This window comes from Podarcis muralis, chromosome 1 (genome assembly GCF_964188315.1).
Source record: "Podarcis muralis chromosome 1, rPodMur119.hap1.1, whole genome shotgun sequence".
Classification (NCBI taxonomy): Eukaryota; Metazoa; Chordata; class Lepidosauria; order Squamata; family Lacertidae; genus Podarcis; species Podarcis muralis.
In genome coordinates this window covers 136,654,886-136,667,223 of record NC_135655.1, presented here as the reverse complement: position 1 = coordinate 136,667,223, position 12,338 = coordinate 136,654,886, and the positions used below count along the sequence as shown (strand labels likewise).

At 42.8% G+C, this 12,338-nt stretch overlaps 1 protein-coding gene across 50 annotated transcripts in view; it reads left to right on the top strand.

The window, feature by feature from the left end:
• Positions 1-10,583, top strand: part of MAP2 (microtubule associated protein 2) — a 291,706-nt gene extending 281,123 nt beyond the window's left edge. For 42 of the 50 annotated variants that reach the window (XM_077919568.1, XM_077919560.1, XM_077919532.1 and 39 more), the window contains 4 exons: positions 1,015-1,107; positions 2,302-2,383; positions 3,423-3,535; positions 5,853-10,583. In XM_077919568.1, the coding sequence (XP_077775694.1) occupies positions 1,015-1,107; positions 2,302-2,383; positions 3,423-3,535; positions 5,853-6,068 (504 nt within the window). In that variant the 3' untranslated portion in view covers positions 6,069-10,583. The remainder of the gene's footprint in view (positions 1-1,014; positions 1,108-2,301; positions 2,384-3,422; positions 3,536-5,852) is intronic. The other 8 variants (XM_077919578.1, XM_077919655.1, XM_077919608.1 and 5 more) reach the window with 1 other exon arrangement.
• Positions 10,584-12,338: the final 1,755 nt, after the last annotated feature.

Below are 12,338 nucleotides of genomic sequence, written 5' to 3'. Positions count from 1 at the left end.
TTACCTCTAATTGGAAGATCTGCTGCTTCTGGTGACAAATCATAGCTTCGGCAGCAGGCTGTGTTGGAGTTGAGAGCGAACTCAAGCCCCTTCCCTCCCACGCGCACAGCGGCAGCTGGGAGATGTTCAGGGGGTGAGTTTTTCCACTCTGCTGGAGCCCTCGGGTCCCCACTCTTCTGTGGGGGGGGTGCGCTGAGCTCTAGCGCCACCCTCCACGCCTTTCTGTCCACTCCATGTTGTGGACGACACTTAGCACATTGCCATTGTCCTCCGCAGTAGACCGGAAGTCCGCTACCAAGAAAGTATTCATACTGACTACAGTGGTACCTCTGGTTACGTACTTAATTTGTGCCGGAGGTCCGTTCTTAACCTGAAACTGTTCTTAACCTGAGGTACCACTTTAGCTAATGGGGCCTCCCGCTGCTGCCGCCGCGCCACTGCCGTGCGATTTCTGTTCTCATCCTGAAGCAAAGTTCTTAACCCGAGGTACTATTTCTGGGTTAGCGGAGTCTGTAACCTGAAGCATACGTAACCTGAAGCGTATGTAACCCGAGGTACCACTGTACTTCTCTCATGAGCTGCAGCCTTTGCATTTTGTTGTATGTGCCACTGAAAACCTCATAATGGAAATCCAAGCTGATATTTAATATATTGAGCCAGCATTCAGTGCACTGCTTGCACTTTTCAGGAGCCTACTATTCCCTTGCCCCATTACAGTAGCTTAGAGGATATAGGCCCTCTATCTTCACACGGATGGGCACTTAACTAGCTGCTGCTATAGAAAAGTCACCTGCCTCTCAGAATCTTGAAGAAATGGTTTTGTTTTGCCATGCAGGCAGCTGGAGAGAAACAGGATAGAAAGGTCAAGGCATTCTTAAACAACTTTGACTCATGATTAGAGCATAACTTGTAAAGCAAACGGCCCCCTCCACTGCAGCAGACAGGACTTTGTTGGGAGCTTTGCATACCAACGTTAACACTTTTTATAGTAAGTTAACCTCCGATTCCTTTTAGGTTAGGATTTTAAGCAAGAAGATTGATTTTAGCGATATTCAATCCAGATGTGGTTCCAAGGATAACATCACACATTCAGCAGGGGGAGGAAATGTAAGTAAAGATGGCGCCTGGCAAGGTACCCTGGGCCACTTTGGTGACCCTCCTCTGCACAGCCTAGTCCTTTGTGTCTTCCTACCAAGCACTCTTTCCCTTCTTGCTAATGTTTCACAGACACCTTGGTCTAGTGATGTGTTCAGCATTGTGTGTTGAGTGGTGGGTATCTCCATCCTTCCTCACAGACCACAGCAAATTTCCCAGTCTCAGTCAAAGCACTCTGCTCCACAAGACACTGACTCAGCCAACTGAAATCCACAACTATTCAAGGCCTTATAAAAAAAAGAAATCCCAGTCCTTACAGGGCTGAAAATGTGAGAAAATATTAAGGATACAAACATAAGAGTTGCGCTTGCTTAGCAATCTGGAGGTAAGGCTAGCAATAGGTCCTTAACACATGGTAGTGTTTCCTGACCAGGTGGCAGCCAGGTGGCTTAGCAAGAATAGGGGAATGTAGCTGTTGTAGACCCACCATTGTGTGACTTCATTTCACACTGAAGGCCTTGTAGAATCAGAGCCAACTCGTGAGCCATATAATTTCCGGATATGCTTGACCCATTTGCACCATCTCATTTCATGGTGGGTCCAAAAGGGTGAATGAACCCTAAGTCTATCACATATCTAAGGCAATATCTGTAGTAGCACCCCCCAAATGCCAGGAACATTGTAAGGAAACATGCCAGTTTATGCTTCAGACACATCTGTAGTTTTTCTCTTAGAGGCTAGCATAACCTTTTTTAAAAAAGGTTAGCGAGACCAAATCGGGCCTTAGAAAGGTGGAAGTGTCCTTATGTAGCTACAGGAGCACTGAAAAATATTCCAATCAGAAATCCAGTTAAGCCACAGAAGGCAATCCTGGAACTCTGTGCAAAAAGGAAATAGAAATATGTCATACAGTTCTCAGCACACAGCACTGAAACAAACTTTCTTTCACATGAAAAAACTTAGGAAAGAACTTCACTCACCTTCTTGATTTACAGTCTTCACTTTACTAATGAAAAACCTTTAACATGGTTCTGCTAGGTTCAAATGGGAAGCTTGCTGTATTAATCTGGGTGTTTCCCTCCTTTGTGGCATGATTGTATACTACTAATCATCTATTTTCTTACAGTATCTTTTAAAGTCAAGGCACATTCATTTCCAGGTTTTATTTTCTCATTCCCAAGATATATTTTTGTATATTTTTAACAGGTGCAGATCGTAACCAAGAAGATAGACTTAAGTCATGTGACTTCAAAATGTGGCTCACTAAAGAATATCCGTCACAGGCCAGGTAAGATGGAAATATTCAGGGGGGGGGGAGAATTTTGCAAAACACGGATTTTCCAGGGTACCTGATGTCCATAATAAGTACTCGGGCACTGTAGGAAAATTACATTTCCTGGGGTCCCTGTCATCTGGGGTGTTGTCATTGCCACATTCGAGAGTGAAGGAAGCCTCCAGAAACACACCTCCACTGCCGCTGCCAGATAAATGTGAAACGAAGAAGATGGCTGTCCCTCCCTATAGCACCTCTGCTGTGGGTTTGCATATTTCCCATGGTATTTTCTTTTGCTAATCTCATGTACCACTTACTAGGTTATAGAGGCCATCCATTTAATATGCATATTATTGTGTTAATATGGTTTTGGAGCTACTCCCATTCCTGATCCTGGGTAAGCAGTGGAAAGGAAAATGGAGCAGGGAGATTAAGGGAAGGCAAAAAACTCATGCCAGTTTCTTCCCTAGTCACAGTTCATGCACCCTCAGGTCTTCTTCCCCAAACCCAGAAGGATTCTTCTGTTGAAGTGTTTTATATAGGCACTCTCTTAACACTCTCCATCCATTATGCAATGATTAACCTTGGTTTCTGTTGTGGTCTGCTTCCATGTAAAGTTTTGGTTTCTTTTCCAAACCCCTGACACTAAAAGTTCACAGAGGAGCATTAGCTTATTCCAGTTTTGACATGAGGCACTTGCATACATGACTATCTCTCTCTAATTGAAAGCCATTTACAAATGATTTCTCATTCTGAAGTACACAGTGCCAGCTGCCCACACAATGAATGGCCTGATCTGCACATCATGGAAAGCCAAACTATGCTTACCAGGACTGCACAGATGAGCTGGCTCCTGGAGGGGAGATTGCTGTGCTTCTCTCCAAGCCTTTCCACTGAGCACAGCATAGCAGCCACAGCAAAGTTTGGCTCAGCGTGTCATCCTAACCCCATGATCATTGTTAAGGAGGAAAGTATGTGTGTTGAAAAGTGCTTCAGTCACAGCTGGAGAGTCTTGCTGTATTTTCCGACTTAATTTTCCTCCCATAACATCTAGGTGGAGGGCGAGTGAAAATTGAGAGCGTGAAACTGGATTTTAAAGAAAAGGCCCATGCCAAGGTTGGCTCGCTTGACAACGCTCACCATGTACCTGGAGGAGGCAATATCAAGGTAAGGCGCTGCCACTTCTACTTACTGAAACATTCATTCTGTGCATCGTCCAGTTGCTTGTGAATACCCTGGATATCCAGACTAAGTGGTTCCACTGAAATCAGCAGGACAAGTTAGTTGTGATCCTTTATCACCAGCCTGTTTATTCTTTATTACATAGGCACTGCACAATTTGTCTTTTGAGCCCAGGAATTTCTCAAACTGGGAAGGTTAGCTCTAACGGCAGCAAGCAGGCCCAGGGGCTGAGGTGGGGCTTCTCTTAGGGAAGGCAGAAATACCTGTGAGGACTGGGGATTCATCCGGTGTTGTGGTCAGCCATGTCATATATACACTAGAGTATGATAGCCTGAAGTGGGACAGCAGGTATCAGCTCCACCACTCACTTCACATCCTCAGCCACATCATAGCTGAGTAGAGTTGCAGGAGTAGAGGTGTATAGAATCATAGAATCATAGAATCATAGAGTTGGAAGAGACCACAAGGGCCATCGAGTCCAACCCCCTGCCAAGCAGGAAACACCATCAGAGCACTCCTGACATATGGTTGTCAAGCCTCTGCTTAAAGACCTCCAAAGAAGGAGACTCCACCACACTCCTTGGCAGCAAATTCCACTGTCGAACAGCTCTTACTGTCAGGAAGTTCTTCCTAATGTTTAGGTGTACAATCCCAATGAATCTTGAATCCATGGAATAAAACTGTTGAGGGTCCCCCCGCAAAAAAAACACAAACGTTTGTGTGTGGAAAAACCAGGCATTCATGGGAAATTTGAATATATGCCATTCTACTTACTTTATCAAAGGTCAAATTGCTTTGCTGCTTTAATATGAAATGTATTATATAAAACTTAGTGCATACAATTATACTGGGGTATATTCATAAATGTATATATATGACTTGGGGTTCAACCCAACCAAACAATTCTGTAATTTTATGTTGTGAACAACCCTGTGATCTTCAGATGAAGAGAGGTATACAAATTTAATTAATAATAATTATAACAACAACAATGATTATGGATATATCCAGTATTATAGATGAAGCTGCAAACTGTTGTACCTTAACGTACCTAGTTATGTCTTGGATTTTGCCAGCTGGGAAATAAAGAGAGGCGAGAAACAGAAAGCTGTAATTCCTATAGTTAATGTTTGGCAACAAGGATTTGGGGGGGGGGGGGTTAAAGGAATTGTGTGTGCACAGCCTTCAGTTCTTTCCAAAGAAAACATTTTATCCTTATTTATTTTGTATCTTTACAAACTTCTTTCTCTTTAAGTAGAGGAGTAAAGTTGCCTAGGGAAAAAGGTAAAAGTAAAGTGTACTCAGAATGGCATTAAATATGAAGGGAGCTAACATTATTTTAATAAGATCAGTGAAATTTCTTACAGGGGTTTGCCCATTTACAAATTCCCAATGAAGTCCAGCTGAAGAGGAGCTGCTCAGGCAAACGTCTATGAAATTAGAGTCATGGAATTGTAGAGTTGGAAGGGACCCCGAGGGTCATTTAATCCAACCCCCTGCAATGCAGGAATCTCAGCTAAAGCATACAGGACAGATAGCCTTCCTAACACCTCTCCTGGGAGACTGTTCCACTGTTGAGAAGGTCTTATGACGTTTAGTCAGAATCTCCTTTCTTATAACTTGAATTCATTGATTTGGGTCCTACCCTCCAGAGCAGGAGAAAACAGGCTTGCTCCATCTTCCATGTAACAGCCCTTTAGATATTTGAAGGTGGCTACCATATCTTCTCTCAGCATCCTCTTATCCAAGCTAAACATATTCAACTCCCTCAACCATTCCACCTAAGGCTTGATTTCCAGACACTTTATCATTTGCACATGTTCCAGATTGTCAATACCCTCCTTAAATTGTGGTGCCCAGAACTTGACACAGTACTCCAGGTGTGGTCCAACCAGGGCAGAATAGAGCAGTCCTATGAGTTCACTTGATCTGGACACTAGACTTCTGTTGGTGCAACCTAGAGTAGGATAAGTACCGGTATTTTTTTGCTGCTGCATCACTCTGCTGACTCATGTTGTACTTGTGGTCTTCTAAGACTCCTAGATCCTTTTCACATGGCAAGCCACATGTCCTCCATGGAAGTTAATATTATTTTGATAAGATTAATGCAATGTATTATGGGAGGAAATTGACTTGGGGGGAAAATTGAAGTGAATTTGAGGGGCTCTGCTGAAGTAAAAAATCCATAGCCCTTTCACGGTAAATTAAAATAATATTTATTAAATTGACACTCTTTCTTTGGGGAGCTTCACATGTCTGCAGTTGCTGTGTTTTCTTTAGTGAGCCTGCTTTCTTTGTACAGATTGACAGCCAGAAGCTAAATTTCCGAGAGCATGCTAAGGCCCGGGTAGACCATGGAGCTGAGATCATCACGCAGTCACCAGGCAGATCCAGCGTGGCTTCCCCACGGAGGCTCAGCAACGTCTCATCCTCTGGAAGCATCAACCTGCTTGAATCTCCTCAGCTTGCTACTCTCGCTGAAGATGTCACTGCAGCCCTAGCTAAACAGGGCTTATGAATTTGCTTCATTTAGCAGTGTTTGAAGTAATAATATTTAGGCATGAGCTCTTGCCAGGAGTGGGCTCTGAGCAGGTGTTAACATTCATTCTTTACCATGTCTAAAATTAAGTCACATCCCAAGACTGTAGTAACCATAAAATAAAAGCTGGGGGAAAGTTATATATAGATGCAGAAATTGGCCTGATTTCCATTTACAGCAGGAAGACACTGGCTTTTATGTGGGTACAATTGCAGTATATTACATTGGACAATAATTGTCGCTCTGCCCTGTCTTGCATGGAGTACTGTACTATGATACAATGCATTTTTACCTTTCATGTGCCTGAAGGCCATCCATCTACCACTTTTTGAGGAGCCTTGTTAAATACCTTGAGTTGCTCATTTTACAATTTTGTTGATGGATGGAATTAAGGAACATCTCCCATTGTAATTTACTAACAGGTTAAATTAAACTGGAGAGTCTGAATACCAGGCAGAAGGGCAAATAAAGATGTCAAAGCTTCAAAAGGGGGTGTGCAGGGTTGGGTTATTTTATATAAATGGGTAGAAGAAAGAGTCAATTAAGTTATTAACGTTGTTGAACTTGGATAATTATGTCGGTGTATAGCTGATTCCAATAAATTATTTAACTAATAATTAAAGAAGGTAGTGGGGGGCGGGAATCATATGAACTGTACTGGGGAAGTGGCATTTTTCTTTTCTAAAAGCAGCTACTGAAAATAAGCAATGGAATTGTGTCTGATTAGAATGTTGGTTAAGCAGCTAGGTTTGTGTCTACACTACTGGTTTCACATCCTTTCCATCTGTTTGATACAGTATTATTATAGATATATATTTCTCTGTGGCCATTTGTGATACGCCCTCTCATACTTGAATATTCTACTTCTTTATTCACAGTATCTGTGTCTCTTGCACCCTTTGGTGTTGCAATTTTAGGTATGTAAAAGTAGGTGTTAGCAGGGTTTTTATTTCCCTATTCAGACTTTTAAAAAATACAAAAAGGCAAAGATCTTTTAGCATGAAATTGCTTTCTGTGACATCTCAAAACTGTGACCCTGTTTTAGTGCCAGATGCAAGTCTCTTCTGTGATACGAGAAAAAATACTCTCCCTTCTTTCTCCTGTACTTCCTCATTCTTTTTTCTTTTTATTATTATTTAATTCACCATGACTATATGGGGTCCAAGTATCTTTTTTTAAAAAAAAAGTTTTCCAAAAAGATGGATTTGGATTCTAAATTAATAAAATAAAACAATGGTTCGTTTTTTGGCATTTTTTAAAAAATCCTGCAGTAAGAGTGGAATATAAAGTTATTTATTCATTTATTTATTTTCTTTTGCTAAAGTTGAAATTCCAAGAAACAATGGGGGGGTTTAAACAGAAGTCATTTCCATTCCTTTAATGGCATCTTTGCACAGATGTGCTCAGATGCCTCCGGAGAATGATGCTCTGGAGAGATGCATGCATAATGCATGTTGGTTACTGGTAACATAATTAAATAAGCTTCTTATACAGCATCACCAAGGTGATAGAACTGATAAATAAATCTGCAGAATGCATATGTTGAACATAAAAAGTATATGACAAGTGTGTGTAATAAGAAATAAGACAAGAACACCTAGACATTAAAACAAGTGGAGTCCACCACTGCCACATGGACACTAATATTGGTGGTATGGTAATATGACACATAAGTGGACAAATGTCTACTCATGTTATGTATGTTAGCTTTGACTAGATGATAATAATTACTTATTTCAACCTGCAGATCAGTTGCTCATTTCCTTATAAATTCACCTGCATAACATTTGCATGCTCTCAAGCTGAACGCTCTCAAGTACATGAACGGTCCATTAGGATGATTTTACATGTTGGAAGCTTTTTGAAAAGGGCTACCTCTTAAACACCTTCATTTACAAAATATGTATCCAGTACTGATTTTAAAATGGTTTTTAAAGATAGAAAACGGTATGATCAACCATGAGTCTTGGTAGCACCGTAAAGACTAAAACAATTACCATGGCAAATGTTTCAGGGACTAGAACCAAATTATCAGATGCACAGATCAGACTTCCAATATATTCCAGTACTGTTCCCTTAGTTATGGAGTTCCATAAAATTAAATTAGATCATGAATATCTAAAAAAGCTTTCTAAATGGCATCAGCTTATTTCTAATAGGTAAAACTTCAGTAGTGTATTGTAGAGCTTGTTCAAATTCCATGGAATGAATGAAAGCCTAAGTAATACCCTTATACATTACATCCTAAAAGCAATCTCATGTTGTAAGATGCCTCATTCAGTTTATGATGCAGTCATATAATTAATTAAAAAAACCTAGCTTAGACACCAGTGCATCAGGAGGACTCTTATGGCTGTGATGTTGCTTAGAATAATCGTACAAAATACAAACACTAAGAACAAAAGAAGAGCTCTGCTGGATCAGACTAGGGGTCCATACCGCCACTGCTTCAGGAAAAAAATAATAAAGGCAAAAGAACAGTATTTTTAATGAAATGTTGTCACTCTGAGTCTATGCCATTGGTTCTTGCAGATTAGCCTCTTAGTGTTTTTACATCTTTTTCCAGTCTTAGAGAGAGTGCCCAAGGTACTACTGAACCTCACGTGGACTGATGCTGATTGCCAGCCAGTCAGAACAGTGTTTAATCTGTGACTATTTTGTATTCTGCTTTTTTGGGATATAAACACATTCTAGATGGTGAAGTTATTTATTGAGTATATATGTCCAACGCTGCCGAGTCATTAATTTCATGCTGCAAATTTATCTTTCTCATCTTAAAGAGAAGTCCTTGTAATCGATAATCATCCTTCCATAAAAAGTTGCAGAATTTTGCTGAAGTTGTACAAGTTGAAGAGCCAGCAGGAGATCATGTTATTATTAAAAGAAATGCACACACTATGTTACAGGACTCTAGATTTTCGCTGGGGTGGTAGCGGGAGGGGGGGGGGGCAGCCAAATCTTAACTTCCCATGCCTAAGCTTCATTTAAAAGCTAACAGCACAACAATTCAGGGGGAAGTTATCTTGTGCAACAGCCACACAAGGGCACTGCTGTTCTTCAAGTCAGCAAGATAACATTTTGCTGGATTGTGCCCTATTGCAATTATCGGAAAACACATCTTTGTCGGTTTTATGGAGCTGGCACTGTAACACTGACTAACAAGCTCTTGTAAGTTCAAGTATAATGAAGTAATGTGCACTTAGCAATTTGTGGAGAAGATGAATAAAAACATGTAGGGCTGCCATAGATGGTTCAATCAAGAAAACATCTGTCCCTTGGGAGCCTGTGTGGTGTAGTGGTTAAGAGCGGTGGACTCGTAATCTGGTGAACTGGGTTCGCGTCTCCGCTCCTCCAAATACAGCTGCTGGGTGACCTTGGGCTAGTCACACTTCTCTGAAGTCTCTCAGCCTCACTCACCTCACAGAGTGTTTGTTGTGAGGGAGGAAGGGAAAGGAGAATGTTAGCCGCTTTGAGACTCCTTAGGGTAGTGATAAAGCGGGGTATCAAATCCAAACTCTTCTTCTTCTTCCCTCTGTTTCTCTCTGCTTACATAGCATTTGCTTCTGTGTAATCCTAGGCATGATGAGACCAAAAAAAAGACAGACAGACAGACATTTTTTTGTCCAGCAACAGTAGTCCAAGCTGCTAATTATAAGGGTAGTCCTTTTGCCTACTGGGATATTATCTATAGAACATATATGGCATTAGACATCTAACCGTATGCTCTCCTATACAGCTGCAACCTTTCTCTTCATAATGGCTGTTTGCAAATATCTATCTCTGCCTAGTGTACGTCCCGAAGGATCCAAAAATGTGGACCACCAAGTCACAATAAGCATGCAAGGGGCTTTTCTGTAGTCCTGAATTCCAGACTCCCTTCCAGAAGATATAATGCAAATCAACATAAAAGAGAAAGCTGGAAGCCAAAGCTTCAACCTAAGCCAGGGCTGCAGTCTCAAGCTGCTAGGCTGACCTAAGCCCACCAGCGGCTTGGGAGACTCTCTGGTTTCGCTGCCTCCTTAGAAGCGTAAAAACAGGGTAGTAGTTGCTGAGCCCCCAAAAGGACACCCACCCACAGTTGACCGGGTGTGATCAGCTTGGTTGTGCAGGCCTATCCAAAAACTGCTCTAGAGCTTTCTCTCTCACGGACAGCTGCTCCTAGCAAATTCCATTACAAATGTTTGCAGATTTGGTAAGGCCAGGCCTAACAGTCATTTCAACTTTAGCAAAGAGAAACATAAAATTGCCTTCTGTGTGCTGGGATTCCCTCTCCCCCTTTCCCTTTTTTCAAAAAGAAGAAGGAGGAAACAACAGTAGGCCATTACAAAGCCTGTGTAGCCATTTCTTTTCCTGGCAATTCTAGAGCCTGTTATCATAAAAGAGGCATTTCTTGAATGGCTGGTGGTAGGTAGTTCATGTTTTTCAATCCAATTTGCAATTGTATTTGTTGCTGTATAGTGATTGTTTTGCAAAATAAAATGGCTTGTCATCTAATTGCTTGCACCCCGTCTTCTTTCATTGCATTTCTCCCCTCCCTCCCCCAGTGGGGTTCTTAATATATCAGCATCCTCACCTGATTTGCCTTTGCAAATTTTCTCCTTTTAATAATGACTCTCGTTAGTGGTGCAGATGGGCAGTTGGGCACTCTGGTCCTAATGGCCTAAAGGGCCAATTCAGGGCCCTTGCCTCCCCTTTTTTACTTCAGCACAGCGTTTCCTCAGAAGTAAACCCCTTGCCTGCAGTGCGGTTGGCTCCCAGGTAGGTGGTCTTAGGATTGCAACCTGCGTGTTCCTGGTCAAAATGGAGGCCTGCTTCTTCCTGAACTAGGAAAGCTGCTGCCTGGCTGTACCAATTCCAGCAGAAACTTGATATTTGCAAGACAGAAAAGAAGGAAACGGGTAACGGGGGACACGACCTTCTAGTTTTCTGTGTGTTGAAGCCAGTATTCCCTCATGTGAGCACTCTCCCTACAGACTGAAGCAGATAGTGTTGTTGGCAAGCCTAGTATTTCTGATGTTTGCCTCAAATATGAGGTGAGCATCAGGACCTAGCTATTGCTATCTGCCTCAGGTTTTAATCCATCAGAGTTGTGCTTTTCTTGCCCATCCAACCCAATGAACAGTGCTGCTACTTCACAGAGAGAGAAAGATTTATTTGCAGCGGCCACTGGCCTTCACAATTGGAGCAGGAGGTAATATTAATCACCAAACTAAATCAAAGCACAAGCCATTGTGGTTTGTATACGGAATAGAAACACTAAGCAAACTAAGAATTGCCAAGCTCCAGGGCCTTTTTTTTCTTTCAGCTGGAACTTTCTGGAACACCATTCTGAACTACAAGGAGAAAAGTCAAATAATAAGTGTGCAAATGTTCAGATTGAGATAATGGGCGGATTAATTCTTTACACTAAACTGTGTACAAAGAGCAAACTGACAGCACATGAACCACCATTTTGGCCTCTCCGCAGAGGTGTGCATTGGCAGGATGCCACGGATTCCCCCAACCCTCCTTTGGCCTTGGGGAAATGTCATTGGGGCGGCTGGAAAAGGCCTGGCAGCAGAGCAGGTGCCAAGATGGGAGTGAAGAGAGATTTCTCTCCCACCTGCCATGGTAAGTCAGGGAACGAGGCCTAAAGGGTCTGGAAGGGTTGGGCACTTGCTGCCCTGGGCAGGATATAAATGTAATAATAATCCAAAGTATTTCCTGAATTGGAAGGGGGGTAGTTAATTCTAGTTAGGGACGCGGGTGGCGCTGTGGGTAAAAGCCTCAGCGCCTAGGACTTGCCGATCGAAAGGTCGGCGGTTCGAATCCCCGCGGCGGGGTGCGCTCCTGTTGCTCGGTCCCAGCGCCTGCCAACCTAGCAGTTCAAAAGCACCCCTGGGTGCAAGTAGATAAATAGGTAAAGGTAAAGGTACCCCTGCCCGTACGGGCCAGTCTTGACAGACTCTAGGGTTGTGCGCCCATCTCACTCAAGAGGCCAGGGGCCAGCGCTGTCCGGAGACACTTCCGGGTCACGTGGCCAGCGTGACATCGCAGAAACGCCGTTTACCTTCCCGCTAGTAAGCGGTCCCTATTTATCTACTTGCACTTTGACGTGCTTTCGAACTGCTAGGTTGGCAGGCGCTGGGACCGAGCAACGGGAGCGCACCCCGCCGCGGGGATTCGAACCGCCGACCTTTCGATCGGCAAGCCCTAGGCGCTGAGGTTTTACCCACAGCGCCACCCGCGTCCCCAAGTAGATAAATAGGG